Genomic DNA, 15,913 nt, shown 5'->3' with positions numbered 1-15,913 from the left:
GTGTTTCACCATCAAGGCGTACATTAATGTGCTTCTGGTTGTGTGTGGTCTCAGTAATGAGGAACTATAGGCTATAAGATAGAGGAAACGCCAGGAATTTCTAAGAGGAAACATTTTTTTTCAAGGGTTTGTTCTATAATGTTTTCTTGCTATTGTGTAGAACTGATCAGATTTTCATCCTACTCAACAGAAGTCAAGCGATAAACTCATCTATGACATTCTGTCTAAATGATCTCCTAATGGATAAACTGTTCTTGCTAAGTTTGGTCTTTTGTTTAACTCAGTGTATGGTATCAGCTGGAAATATAGCTGTTGATTCAGTCTAGCCGAGCACCTGTCAGCAGAAAATAGCTTCTTGCCTTGAAACACTTGGGAATTCTGGAGTAGTGCAGCCAGCTCTACATTCCACTGAAGTGCAGATGTTTGAGATGTCTTGACAGATCCGTTTTTGTCCTCTTGACAGGCTGTGCTGGAGACGATCCGGAACCTGATGAACACTGACTGTGTGGTCCCTGACTGGCTGCACGACATCATTTTGGGTTACGGGGATCCCAGTAGTGCACATTATTCCAAAATGCCCAATCAGATTGCCACCCTTGATTTCAATGATACATTTCTCTCCATTGAACATTTAAAAACCAGCTTTCCTGGTCATAATGTTAAAGTAACTGTGGATGACCCAGCTCTCCAGATACCCCCCTTCAGGTAAAGTCAAAACTGGATACACTCCTATCCAAGCTTTCTGTAGTCATTCTGAGTGAGACCATCAGGACTATAGCTAAAGTAAGTTTTAAGTATCATATCTAGATTTTGTTTGGGTAGTTTTTAACCTTCCCCATATAATCACTGGGATAAATTTATTTTATTTGACTCTATTTCTAATTCTTTGTGTAGTAGCTATTTTAAGACCACAGTAAAAGTAGTCTTTGTCTTACAAGCGATCAGTTTGAAGAGTATTATATTGATATATTTGTAGCATTTGACTGAAGAAATAAGTCCTAATTAATATAAAGAGTCATGTGATTTTGAACTCTTGCTTTTTAGGAAAAAATTCTTTTTTTCTTTTAACCCTATTTGTTTTCACAATTTTAAATATTAATAATATTGTTATACTCAGAATTAAAGGAGCTTTGGATTAGTTTAAGTAAAAAAAAAAGAACAGTTTGTGAAGTACTGAGTGCTTCATGAATTCCATCATATGAGCTAGTGGCAAAGCACTCGGTATACCTGGGTTGTTAGCAAAGGACTTAATCACTTTCTTAGTTGCAAATTAGAACATATAGGTTTTAATTAACCATTAAAAATAAATATAATAATTATACATATTAAAAACATGTACCCTTTTAAATTCTCAAACCAAGTCTTCCTCCATAGTTCCCTAATCTCTAAACCCTCAGCACTTTCAGTCTTTGTAATGGTAGGGTCTTTCCTGCCTCATGTCGCCTTTCTTAAATCCATTATATGATGCCTACTGCCAGAGTCATTCCATTGTCTGACTAGAAACTGACCTCTTAGCTTCTTTGGTTCTTAGCTTTTTTTAATGTTTTTTCAGAATGTGAACAAAGACTGGAAAAAGTACAAATAGAGAATTAATTTTTTAGTTTAATCTCAAGAGTTTTCATTGACTTTCCACCAGGTACCTATGGGGAGTTGTTTCCTGGGATATTCTTGACCCCAGGCTAAGAACTTCTGCCTTAAAGGTTTGATATTCCAGAGGTGTCATAACAAGGTGCCAGTCTTTCTCTCTAGCCTTATTTTCTCTACTGAATCCTACACTTCTGTAGAACTGGCTATTTGTTTCTTCCTGGAATGTCTTTTGAAATTTATTTTAGATACTATCTTTCCCATAAAGCCTTTTCTGATTAAATGAAGGTCAATGTGTAAAGCACTTTACAGCAAATATGCTGTAGGTATGTAAATTTTCTTTTATAAACATTATGCTAAGTGAAAGAAGCTAGACAGAAGAGAACAAATACTATATGATTCCATTTACACAAAATGACCAGAATAGTCTGATATAAAGACAGAAAGTAGACTGATTGACAGAGGCTAGGTTTGAGTTGGAATACAGAGTGACTGCTTAATTGACATGGAGTTTCCTTTGCATGATGAAAATATTCTGGCATTAGAGAGTAGTGATGTGATGACTGTACAACATTGTGAATGTACTAAAACCCATTGAATTGAACCTTTTAAAAGGTGACTTTTATATGAATATTATCCCAGTTAAAAAAACGTTATTTCCTATAGAAAAAAAAAATTAGATAAATGTTTCTTCTTTGATTCTCCCTTAATCAGATGGCTTTTTCTTAGTCTAAATACCCTTAACCACATTTCAGTGCTTTTAAATCTACTTTTTTGAAATTTATATGCAGAGAGAGTTCCTTTAAAACCATAAATGATTCTTGCTTATGATTGTCCTCTGTACAATGTCATGAATGAGACAGGTATTGGCAAATTGTTGTTAATTGTGAAAATAAACAAAGGTTTTGGTCTTGTAGGATTACTTTTCCAGTAAGAAGTGGAAAGGGGAAGAAGAGGAAAGATGTTGATGGGGAAGATGAAGACACGGAGGAGGCAAAAACTTTGATTGTCGAACCTCATGTTATTCCTAATAGAGGCCCTTATCCTTACAACCAACCCAAACGGTAGTTTCACTGCCTCTGCTAATTATAGTATTAGATAATAGTTTGCTATTTCACATGGATTAGTAGTATTTGAAAGTTTTTCTGATTCTTTGAAAATTTTAAGAAACTTCTGATTCTGGACCCTCTTTACTTTTCTTCTGTTAGTTGATTCAGTAGTTCAGACATTTTTTACCATTGTGTAATAATATTTCAAAAAGAAACATTTTCAGCTACTATGGAAAAGAAATATTAGCAGTCTTCCTGAATGTGACCACAGGTTCTTACTTCATGACCATGTGTTACATTTAGCAGCTACCCTTGTAGCTGCTACTCGTGTGTGTCATGAGTAATAAAGTGGCATTGTGTTGATAGTAGATGGGGAACCAGTACTTTGACACTACAGATAAGATCTGGGCTAACCATATTGAAAAATAACTGTAGTCTTTTTTTTCCACAAGATTCATTCAGTTTTAATTGGTCTGGGGAGGGGCAGAGGTAAAGAAAGTCTTTCAGAATAGACTGGGTCAGTCACGTGATCTGCTTGTGCTTGTAGTTAGCAATATTGTACTGTACATTTAAAATGTTTTAAAAGAGTATGTCTTTATGTACTTTCTGCTGCACACGCATAGCCACAAAAAGGGGTCAGATGGGAGGAAGAAGAGATTGGGAGACCAGGGACAAATACAGAGCAAATGTTCAGACATCTCGTTGTCTAAATTCTTATTAGCATCATCCACCTTTATGTTTAACCAGTTTCTTATCAACTCTTATTTGCAGGAATACAATTCAGTTCACTCATACACAGATAGAGGCCATCCGTGCTGGAATGCAGCCTGGGCTAACTATGGTAAGAGAATTACTGTTCTACTAGTTCTTGAAATGGATTCAGACTAGAAGTAAGCATCAGATTTTCAGAGTATATTCCATTTTTAAGCACAGAAACCCAATTGAATTAAGTGTGTATAAGTAATTGTGGCATCTTATGTCATTGATACTACTCATTTCAATGTTCATAAAAGATGTTTCGTTAGAACCGAGCTATGGCCGTTCATGTACTGCCATTTTTATGCTGCCACAATGCATAAAGTGTTTATTTGCTGGCCATTAGCAGAAAAGTTCTGTTGACACTGATTTAGAAGTGTGTTTAATTTCCAGTTATTTGGAGATTTTCCTGTTGTCTTCTAGTTACTGGTTTCCTGTTCTAAGTCTATTATGGTCAGAGAACATATTGAATACTTTCTAATTTTTTTCAACTTATTAAGGTTTGTTTTATGGCCCAGGACATGACCTGTTGGTGAATATTCCATGTGCACTTGAATATGTGCTCTGTTGCCTTGAGTGGAGTGTCCTATGTACGCCATTTGGTTGTTGCTATTGTTCACTACTTCTCTTCCTTGAGAGAAGATTGTTGAAGTCTCCAGCTGCAATTGTGAATTTGCTTCTCCCTTCAGTTCTATCAGTTTTTGCTTCATGTGTCTTAAAGTGTTATGGAGATGTACGTACCCTTTCAGGGTTGTTGTGTCTTATTGGTGAATTGATGCTTTTGTCATGTGTAATGTCTGTCTTCATCACTGGTAACTTTCTTTGCTCTAAAGCCTACTTTGATATTAATATAGCCAATGCAATTTTCTTTTGATTAGTGTTTGCGTGACACATCTTTTACTGTCCTTTCACTTCTAACCTACCTGTTACATTTGAAGTGAGTTTCTTGTAGACAGCATATGTTTGGGCATGGTGTTTTCCCTCTTTTCTGAAGTCTCTGCTTTTAATTGGTGTGTTCAGTCCGTTTACATTTAATGTTCTCATTGATGTGTGTGGATTTAGGCCTCTGTTTTATTATTTCTTTTTTACGATTGCTGCCTTTTTGTGTGTTCCTATTTCCCTTTTCCTGCCTTTTTCTGAGTTACTTCGATAGTTTTTAGTCTCATTCCTACTTATCCATTCTGTTTATATCTCCTTTGTAATTTTCCTTAAGGCTGCTCTAGAGAGCTATAATTTACATACTTACCTTTTCACAGCCTACTTAGAATCAATATTTTGTCTCTTAAATTGAATGGAGGATCCTTGCTTCCATATAAGTCCCTTTACCCTCCCATTTTATGTTGTAGTTGTCATATATTTTACCTGTAAATACATTGAAAATACTATCACACAATATTAAAATTTTTTATTACAGACATCAAACATATTTTATAAGAACTCCAGAGGAGAAGAGTCGTCTACTACATTTACCATTTATCCTGTATTCCTGATATCTCAAGTAGCCTCTGGTATCATTTCCTTTTTTTTTTTCCCACTGTGTAGCATGTGGGATCTTACTTCCCTGACCAGGGATTGAACCCAGGCCCCCAGTAGCAGAAGCGCAGAGTCCTAAACACTGAACCACCATGGAATTCCCTGGTGTCATTTCCCTTGTCTGAAGAATTTCTTTTACCAATATGAAGAACAGATCAGCTAACAATGAGCTAACCTTTGTATTCCTTTATCTGAGAGTCTCTCTAATTCATTTTCATTCTTTAAAATGTTTTTCACTGGACATAGAATTTTCACTGATAGTTTTCTCTTTTCAGCTCTTTAAAAATGTGATTCCTCTTCCTTTTGGTTTCCATGGTTCTGATGAGAAGTGCACAGTCATTTGAAATGTCTTTTTGCTATATGTAATATAGCATTTTTCTCTAGTTACTATTAAGATTTTTTCTATGTCTTTAGATTCCAACCATTTAATTATTGTATGTCTGGTCTTAGATTTCTTTGGTATTGTTCTGTTTATGCTTCAGTGAGCTTCTTGAATCTGTTGATTTATGTCTTTTGCCAGATTTGAGAAATTTCCAGCCATTATTTCTTTAAATACTTTTCTACGCTGTTTACTTTTGCCTCTGTAGAACTTCATGGATATCAGACCTTTTAATATTGCTCCATGGATTCATGAGGTCATGAATCTTTTTTTCTGCTTTTTATTCGGGATGGCTGATTTCTATTGATTCATCTTCAAGTGCACTAACTCTTACTTTCTTCATGTTGCATTGAACTTACCTAGCAAATTTTTTAACTTGTTTCATCTTTCAAGTTGAAAATTTTCTTTTTCTAACAATGTGGTAATTCACTAGTTTGCTATGTGTTCATCTGCTTTTTAGGTTGTGGGTCCACCAGGTACAGGAAAAACAGATGTGGCAGTTCAAATTATATCCAACATCTACCACAATTTCCCAGAGCAGAGGACTCTGATTGTTACTCATTCCAATCAGGTAAGAACAATGGAATGTGTGTGTACATGTGCGCTCATGTGTGCACATGCTTGTGTGAATTGGATGTGCATGTACAGAACAGGAGATGCGTGGAAGCACAATGCAGGTTTCTGCTTATACGATAATCTGATTATGGGCACACAGAATATCAGGAAAGGCTGATGAGCATAGTGTTTGTTGTTGAGTTAATCTTGGAGTATCACTGGTCATGACCAGACCATTCTAATAGAGGCAGTCCGCATGCGGAAAAGCTGAGAGGAATATTTGGATACGTGGTAATTGACTTTTTCCCCCATCTTCCATTCGTAGCTAAAGCTTTTACTTTAAAAGCATTACCCCTTACTAGTCGTATTTTTCTGCTACTAGGATGGATATTCCTAAGAGACTAAACCTATATCATATTGACACTGGATTGAATTTTAAGTTCTTATGAAGTGTACATATGAATATGGGTGGACTGTTTTAGGTTGCTGGTCCAGTACATAAAACATTTATAAATAGCTGGGGCTTCCCGGTGGCTCAGATAGTAAAGAATCTGCCTGCAATGTGGGAGACCCAACTGCCACCCCCGGATCAGGAGGGTCCCCTAGGGAAGGGAATGGCAACCCACTCCAGTATTCTTGCCTGGAGAATCCCATGGACAGACAAGCCTGGCAGGCTACTGTCCACGGGGTTGCAAAGAGTTGGACACGACTGAACAACTGACCCTTTATAAATAGCTAAAACAAGAAAAACAAACTCTTTTCTTGTAAATCATGGATGAAAAATGATCTTTACATCTATATGTGTGCCAGGGTATTTATTCTAAAGCTGTCATAGAAATAAGGAAGAACAAGTAATATTTATTAATTCTCATGTAAAATGTGACAGGCAACTCTCAGAATCTTCTGAAACATGTTGTGAAACTTGCACTGTAGTCTGTGCCCAAGGTACTTGTTTTCTCTGAATACATATTAAAAATAGTGCTTTCAGTTCACTAGTTTTTTTTTTAAAAAAACTGGTCTATGAAGAAGCACTGGGTTTTTAAAATGTTCAGTGTTATTAATTCTGTTATTCATCAACTTTTAATCCCAGAATTTTAAAACTATTAACTGTCGATCCAGTTCATTCACTCTGTTTTCTTATCTTTAGTGTTTGTAAGTTACTGGTATGGTATACTAAAATTGTGCAGGGGAGAGTGTAATCAGGCTTTATCTTGATAAAAGAAGACTATGACTTTTTCTTTCTTCTGTTTGATGAAATCTAGTCTGTAATAATTTTACCTATTTTCAACTTCTTAGAATGAGTAAGATATTATTCGTGTGTTGTTTTAACATACTGGTTTTTTTTTTAAACAAATTTTGTCATAACTGGAAAATGACTTTCTGTAGTATCCTCTACTTATGACTGACTTGTGTAGCACTGTTTTAGAGATGATGTTATTTTGCTAAAATAGCCAAAGACATCCTTGATCCTTTGATAATCAAATCATCCTCTTTAATGCAAATTATTTATTTTTCAGAGTTTGTATACCCCATCTTGGTTTGAATATGTGATTCAAGCCATTCTCCAACATCGCTTTAATTTATGATGAAATCTTGCAGTTTTTTCTGAGATTGCCATGTGCGAGTATTTTTTGCCCTCTAAATCTATGTGGTTCATAAGTTTCGATAGAGAAGGTTTAAATAGTGACTAATGCCATGTGGTCTGATCTATTGTATCTCAAGTTTTAGATGGAGAATATTAAGAGTTTGGATAGTGTGGATTATTTTTTCGGATAATTTTGTTTATCTCATCAGTTTCTGAGCTCTAGTTGCTGGAATTTTGGTAGTAAAAGATAGCTGTATACTTTATAGCTTGGATGTTTACAAGACTGGATATTGACTTCATGGTCAGGGCTAGACTAGTGATAAATTCAGAGAAATATTTGAGTGGGGGCTAATCTTTAAATGTCGTTTTTAGTAGTATTTCTTTACATGCAATGAAATGTTTGCCTTTCTGCAAAACCTTGTGACTACAGATGTTCAGATAATAAGTACGAGGATTTCAGGAAGCCCCAGAGATGAACATTTCATGGGTATGTCTTTCATCAGAACAGTTTGCAAATAGCGCTCTGCTCCCTACTGTGTCAAGAGCTAATTTAGACTCTCAGCCTAAGATTTGAGTGTTGTACTTTGGTTTCCTCTCTCTGGTCCTCTTGATGCCTTCTATCAACACACCTCCTGGGAGGCCTTCTCTAACCACAAAACCCTTCCAGTTTTCTGCAACTCATAGAAATTTTGTTGAGTAAAGTGAAATTTGATGTGATCGCTAATTATTTTAGTAATTATTACTACTTGAGGGAAATAGAAACTGAGCCAAAGCCTTCTCTTTTCACAAATTATCAGAGATGTAATAGATAGATGACTTTTTATGATTTCCAGTTATTATTTGACTATACATACATATATTGCATTATCACAAATCAATAAAAACACTATTTCATTTAAATTATAAATGGCGTAATATGTTTCCTTCTGTGTGTAGACTTTGATTCTTATCTGACTGGGCAATACTCATTCATTTCTACCCTTGTGATTGTTAGTTTTTGTTACTTTTAAAGGAGCCTACTGATTCTTTAAAACTCATTCATTCTTTTTTTTATTCTCCAGGCCCTGAACCAGTTGTTTGAGAAAATCATGGCTTTAGACATTGACGAGCGCCACCTCCTGCGTCTTGGTCATGGAGAAGAAGAGCTGGAGACCGAGAAAGATTTCAGCAGGTGAGCAAATGGGAATGTTTTGAAACTCATTTATGAAGAATTTTTAACCTTCTCCTCTTTTTCTTTAATAAAGAAAAAAGCAACAGGAAAGAGAGCAGTGAATAACCCAAATGAATTCTGAAGGGTTTTAGCGTAACCTACATAAAATGGAGGAGCCTGGTAGGCTGCAGTCCATGGGGTCGCTAGGACTTGGACATGACTGAGCGACTTCACTTTCACTTTTCACTTTCATGCATTGGAGAAGGAACTGGCAACCCACTCCAGTGTTCTTACCTGGAGAGTCCCAGGGACGGGGGAGCCTGGTGGGCTGCCGTCTATGGGGTCGCACAGAGTCGGACACGACTGAAGTGACTTAGCAGCAGCAACATAGGTATACTAGGTTGACCCCAAAGTCCAGTCATGATCTCCCTCTGCTCCAGTTCTACATGTTTATGTCATTTTCCCCCTCAAACATAGGGTTATTTCAGTGAAAAGAGTTATCTTGTTCATCTTTTTTAAATTGCATATTTCCATTTGCTTTCTGTTAACTGAAGTCAACATTGCCAAACCCAAACTATACAACTTTACACAACTCCATTTTACATTTCATCTAGACATTTAATTTCATATAATCTGGGCATCTATTACGTAGATTCACTTAACAAAATGCACCTGGAGATTAGTGATAGTATAAGCTTTGGGGTTGTAAGTATTATTTCAGGAATTTATTGCCAGTTTAGCTGGACTTTATGTTAATGTGACATAAAGTGACTAAATTTTACAAGTCAGATTTCTTCTGCTTTTAGTATTTTGATTTTTCCTTCAAAGTTGCTGTATAAAAAATAGCTCGTTTCATTTATAATTAAACTAGTTTTTAAAGCTTGATTTCTGACATAGACATAATTAATACAGCCTTTGGCTATTGAACATTACTTTTGTAATCATTACTAAATTGATTATAGACATCGGAAGAACTAAAAGAGTATTAAATTACCACATTGCATTTATTTTGAGTTCTTATATTAAAGAGCTCACCAAATATTTTTTAGCTTCTAAAAAGTCAAAGGGCAAGATCAACACACATTAAGTTACTTGGGGCTCTGGATTCTTAATTTTTGAACAGCTGGTAATGCTTCTGAATTCTTCCCATGGGTATTTCTTCTTGTTAAACCTAAGTTACACAAGTGGACTCAACTCTAAAAATCTGCTAATTCAGATTTTGGTGAATATATACAGGCTGATGAAGTGCTAAGTACTGTAACTATAAGTGTATTGCAGCATAATTTATAGTTTTTAGAGAATATTATAATAGAAAAGAAGTAGAGTTTTTAAAGTGATTTCTGGTGCTACCAATTTTCTTGAGGGAAAACTCTTTTTGCTTTCTGATGGGTAAGTCAAGCTCCAGGCCTTATTAGTAATGTGTGTGCTTCTTTGATTATGCAATTATTTCATTTTTCTCTTTGTCATAATTAAAAAGATGGGGGAATAACCAATTAATGGAGCAGAACATGTAGTCAGAACATGCTCATTCATCAGTTAAGTTTGCCGTCTTACATGGGCATGATTTGTGGCACCCCAAAGTGGTGACAATGATAATATCAGAGATCACAGAAAACAAATATGATAATAATGAAAATGTTTGAAATAGTTCAAGAATCTCCAAAATTTGATACAGACAGCAAATGCTGTTGGAAAAAAATGACAGTGATAGACTTGTTAAATGCAGTGTTGCCACAAACCTTCAATTTGTAAAAAATACAGTATCTGCAAAGTACAGTAAAGTGAAGCCCAATAAAATGAAGTATTCTGTACATTGCTTTCCCTTTTTATAATTAATTTAGACTTTTTAATATAGTTTTAGATTGATAGAATACTTGAGCAAATATCATATAGGATTCCATTGTGTACTGCTGCTGCTTTTTTTTTTTTTTGGTGGTGAGAAATCATAGCAGGCACTTTGTTATGGTAGAAAGAAATTGCACAGGCTTTGGCATCCAGTTCTGGTTCCACTTTTTTTTCTTAACTACCTATCTTTGGATCAGGTACTCTCCAAATTTCAGTTTCTTACACATTCAGCAAATATTTATGAACCTATTTGGTCCAGATGCCAAGCTGTGTTCAATGCCAAAGAATAAGCAAATAAATTTTGAAATTACATTTCAGAACTTTTAGAGCTAACCTACTTTTATGATAGTGGTATTTAGAGTAGCCAGTTTGTAAACTATATTCTGGTTTGTCATGAGATGAACTAGCACTTGAATCTACTATAGTGTTTTCTTCTTTGTGACGGTCTTTTTATGAAGAAAAAAGAAAAATAGCTGAACTAAAGGTGTTTAAATATAGTTAATTTTCCTTTCTCACAGACCACCAACACATTTGCACATCATCCTTGATCCATTGGTAGATTTTAAGTAGCTTTGGTATACAATAACTAAAGACCTACCACTTGAGTTATTTTATACCAATGCTACTTAGTAAATATAAATTATGTTTTCTACCTTTTATTTTCTTTGCTCATTTATTATTTCTGTTATGATTTTCTTAAATATTTTGCTGACAGTTTCTTTGAAAGTCTCGTCATAATATAATTTTGCTTTTTTGCTTAATTGAAATTTTTAGGTATGGAAGAGTTAATTATGTCCTAGCTCGAAGAATAGAACTTTTAGAAGAAGTCAAACGATTGCAGAAGAGTCTCGGGGTTCCAGGAGATGCTTCATACACTTGTGAGACTGCGGGCTATTTCTTCTTGTATCAGGTATAAGAGATTAAAGATATGTAAATCATACTTTATTGGAATATACTCTTTATTTAGAAATGGGGATGGGTTCTGGAAATCCTTTCTTGAAAATTATTTTTTTGAGTAGATTAAAATATATGCTGTTGCCAGAGTTATATTTTTGGATGTTAAATGCTTTGTCTCCTATTGTCTTCAGTTTTCTTTGCTAAATAACTTTACTTGATGACTCATTCAGTGAAAGGCCAGTGTTGCTACTTTTAAATTTTTTTCTTCTCCTTTTTTGTTATTGACAAAGTTTCTAGTCTCTCTTTTTTATTTTTTCATTTATTTTCATTACTATAGAAATATAACTAAATAGTGTAGCCACCAGTATAACAGATGCAGTTTTTTAACTTACTTTTAATAGGCATATTAATCAAGAAATAAAGAAAAGCATATTTTCTGTTTAAATTTCCCAAAATACATCTTGTTATAGAATTGATTTCAAAGTAAGGAGTTTAAGTTAAAAATTCTTTGACTTCAATTTAGAGGTATGTTTTTGCTTTTTTTAGAGTTAATTTTGCGGGTGTGAAAATTAATGAGAAATGAATAAAAATAAGATTTTAATACTTACTTGGTTTACTAGTAATTTTAAATGGATTGAACATCATATAATGAAGATTTTTGTGTAACTATTTGTTCTCTTTGTACTAATACTACTTATATATTTTAGGTATAGATCACAGTGTTGAAATTTTTAAATGTATATGAAAAAAATTTATGCTCATTATAAACTGATAAGCCAGTTGAGTCCATTCAAAATGAGTGTATTTCATGGTTCCTTATGAAACATGGGACATATGCATGATTTTGCAAAGTTATCTTCGCTTTAGACTCTTAAGAACTTTGAATAATGGAGTAATGATCATGCTCAAGTGCATGTTTGTCATAAGATAAAAGTCACCAGGCTCTTAGTGAAAGCTACTTTTAATAGTAGCAGAAATAGCATATAAATTATTGAGGCCTAAGTAATAAATTTGAAAAATATGAACTGGAGGCCTCACAGTATACATCAACAATTTTCAACACATAATAATCACATTAGGAAAATTGTTGAAATGGAAAATTCTCAAGCTCTGTCCCCAGAGACTTTCTTTTAATATGACATGATATCCAGGGATCTACATTTTTATTTAGCTTCTCAGATATTCTGCCTAAGGACCACAGCTTGAGAAACACTGAAGTTATAACAGAAAAACTGAGAGAATTACAAAAATTAAGTAGGAACTGAGTAGGGTCATAGTTAGCATTTACTCCAGCATATATTTAAACTATCTATATCCAAAAAGTCATAAAATGAGCTTTCAAATACATAGTCAGCTTAACCAGAAGTTTTTTATATGTATACTAAAGAGAATTCAAAAAATTTTGAAGGTCTCAGAGAAGGATTGACAAGTGCTAAATTGATTAAAAAGCTACTAGAGCTGGACTTAACCATATATGGAAAGAAACTGAGATAGTGAAAAAATAAGGAATTTCTTTGTTCAGAGAGGGCTTTTTGGATCATCAATCATAAACTGTTTTGAATATGCATGGGAAATCTGAAACATCTGAGATAAAAAGTCCCATGAGATAATTCTAGGGTTCTTTCCCATCTGTACATGTTTTATTTAAGGGTTTTTTACCCTACAGTCTTAAAGTTTACTTTTATAAAAGAAGAGCAGTTTGTCAGTGACTTGGGTAAGAAACAGTCTGGTTGGGTAAAAGATTGCTTTTCTTTTCCTTTTCCTACTGGACCACCAGAGAAGACCAAACTAGACGCATTTTTCATTTTATTATTTAAAATGTTGTTGTTTAGTTACTTAGTCGTTTGGACACCAACTCTTTGCAACCCAATGGACGGTAGCCTGCCAGGCTCCTCTGTCCATGGGATTTTCCAGGCAAGAATACTGGAGTGGGTTGTCATTTCCTTCTCCAAGGGATCCTCCCGACTTAGGGATCAGTCCAAGTCTCCTGCATTGGCAGGCAGATTCTCTCCTGCTGAACCACCAGGGAAGTTCATCTAAAACATAAGGGCTGGCCAGTTTAACCTCAAGTCTCTTTTTGTTACAGGTAATGTCTCGTTGGGAAGAGTATATCAGCAAAGTGAAAAATAAAAGTAACACGATGCCAGATATTACTGAAGTATCCACTTTCTTCCCGTTTCATGAGTACTTTGCAAATGCCCCACAACCCATTTTTAAAGGCCGATCTTATGAAGAAGACATGGAAATTGCTGAAGGATGCTTCAGGCATATTAAGAAAATCTTTACTCAGCTTGAGGTAAGGATTCTCAAGTTCTTCTTAATTTCTTTTAAAGGTTTTAAGCTTAGCTGGTTTTTTTTTTTAAGTAGAATACTCAAATCTAGCAAACAAGATTATTACTTTTAAGTGGAATTATTGGAAGCATGTATTGTTCTAGTTGAAGAAATAAGTAAAAATTATGATATGAATTGAATCGCCATTTTTTTTTTCTGGTGTGAAAGTCTTAGTATTTAAGAAAGGAATGCTTTCTTTAGGAGATTTAACAATAGCTCCTTCATTTAGAATTTGGCCATTCCAAATTCTTTTTGCTTTTGACTTGTGGGCAAAAAATGAGGTTGCTGTGTTATCCAAGATGTTTCTGATTATTATGGTGAAATAAGAGTCACGACTATACACAGGGGACAGAGAAGATTGTTTGGAACCCAGGGCCCCTAGTTTTTAGAAAACTAGGAAGTTTTCTCATTCCTTATTGGAAACATCCCTGGAAGACTACAGCAATAATGTAAAAGGACCACATTTCAGACTCACATTCCTCTCAGAAGGTTTAGGATTACTTCAGATTAAAAGGGCAAAGATCGTCTCTTTTTAAAAGTCTTTGTACCTTTTAGATATGATTTTATCCCTACTTCTACAACAATATCTGACAGATAGTAAGTATTCAGTAAACACTGACGCATGGTGTGAGTAGGTAGTTAGAAATGGGTGAATGGTCGGTACAGAATAATAAATATATAATATATACACATATGTAGTATATATGTAATATGATAATGATAAATACAATTGTAAAACCTGCAAAACAGTGTTGTGGTATGCTTATGATTACATAAATAGAATATAAAAGGATAAAAGCATATAATTTATAATAATAGCTGTCCGGGGAGACAGTAGGAAGAAGGAAATACAGGGTACCTCCACCTGTGCCTGTGATGCTTTAATTATTTACAAATGAATAAACCAAAACAAATGTTTAAAAGTCTGACATAAGTATGACATAATGTTCAGACTTGATGAAACTTGATATTAGGCACTCTGCATGGCTCGTTTACTCTTTACATCCATCTACTGTTGATTCCCCTACTCTGCTCTGGGATCCTCTGCCATGGTCTGGGCTGGGACTGGTCCTTAGAGTCTTGATTTCCCAGCCTCTCATGTCAGCTGACTTCTGGCTGGGTTTGGCAATGAGAAATGTGGCAAAAATAGAGGAAAGAAGGAAGCCAGGATTTTTCACCACCAGCTCTCTGCCTGGGGTCTCATCCCTTACATGACTCCAGTTTCTGCTGACCTGGTCCACTGCGGTTCCAGTTTATATTGACACCTCAGTTTCTGGGCTTAGGTAACACTTCTTCCTCTTTATCCTTCCTAGCCCATGGATGGTCATAATACTCTGCTGTTGCCAATCTCTGGGTTATGTCACCATTCGTTGGTTGGCTTTTCTACTCCTCCATCACCTGCATAAATGGGTTCCTTGCAATAAATTCCTTTTATTATGAATGCTTGACATAGTGTCTATTTTCCTGGAGGTACAAGGGTGATCGATATGCAGTATTCTTGTTGACACAGTAAATATTTTACCTTATATTAAAAAACAGTCCAAATTGTAGCTTTAAGATCAGTTATTATTTGAACTTAATTAGTAACTTATTAATCATGGACAGAATTGTTGTTCTATCCATTCAGTTCAGTCACTCAGTTGTGTCTGACTCTTTGTGACCCCATGGACTGCAGCATGCCAAGCTTCCCTGTCTTTCACCAACTCCCAGAGCTTGCTCAAACTCACGTTCATCGAGTTGGATAATACGCTTAGTTTATGCTGCTGCTGCTAAGTTGTGTCTGACTCTGTAAGCCTAGGGACTGCAGCCCACTAGGCTCTTCTGTCCATGGGTTCTCCAGGCAAGAATACTGGAGTGGGTTGCCATGTCCTCCTCCAGGGGATCTTCCCAACCCAGGGATCAAACATCTCACGTCTTACCTGCATTGGCAGGCAGGTTCTTTACCACTGGCCCCACCGAGATATTTATATTAAGCTTGCAGATAAAGTCTCATAAACTGGGTTATTGAATATATGCATGATTTTCCTAAAACAAGTATCTCATTGTTTCCCCACTCCCATAGGAATTCAGAGCCTCTGAACTGCTTCGAAGTGGACTAGACAGATCTAAATACCTTTTGGTGAAAGAAGCCAAAATCATTGCTATGACCTGTACTCATGCTGCCCTAAAACGACATGATTTAGTCAAATTAGGTTTCAAGGTAAAGACTTACATTTTAGCTCCTTAATTCATCTGTGCAGCTGTTAGTT

At 35.3% G+C, this 15,913-nt stretch overlaps 1 protein-coding gene across 2 annotated transcripts in view; it reads left to right on the top strand.

The window, feature by feature from the left end:
- AQR (aquarius intron-binding spliceosomal factor) overlaps nt 1-15,913 on the top strand; it is a 97,466-nt gene that overhangs the window by 62,410 nt on the left and 19,143 nt on the right. For both annotated transcript variants that reach the window (XM_020879116.2, XM_020879115.2), the window contains exons 21-28: nt 464-705; nt 2,502-2,648; nt 3,405-3,474; nt 5,762-5,872; nt 8,503-8,612; nt 11,211-11,346; nt 13,420-13,629; nt 15,727-15,864. In XM_020879116.2, coding sequence (XP_020734775.2) covers nt 464-705; nt 2,502-2,648; nt 3,405-3,474; nt 5,762-5,872; nt 8,503-8,612; nt 11,211-11,346; nt 13,420-13,629; nt 15,727-15,864 — 1,164 coding nt within the window. The remainder of the gene's footprint in view (nt 1-463; nt 706-2,501; nt 2,649-3,404; nt 3,475-5,761; nt 5,873-8,502; nt 8,613-11,210; nt 11,347-13,419; nt 13,630-15,726; nt 15,865-15,913) is intronic.

The sequence above is a fragment of the Odocoileus virginianus genome, chromosome 6, assembly GCF_023699985.2.
Source record: "Odocoileus virginianus isolate 20LAN1187 ecotype Illinois chromosome 6, Ovbor_1.2, whole genome shotgun sequence".
Classification (NCBI taxonomy): domain Eukaryota; kingdom Metazoa; phylum Chordata; class Mammalia; order Artiodactyla; family Cervidae; genus Odocoileus; species Odocoileus virginianus.
The sequence above is the reverse complement of the archived record's forward strand: the minus strand, read 5'-3'. Positions and strand labels throughout refer to the sequence as shown.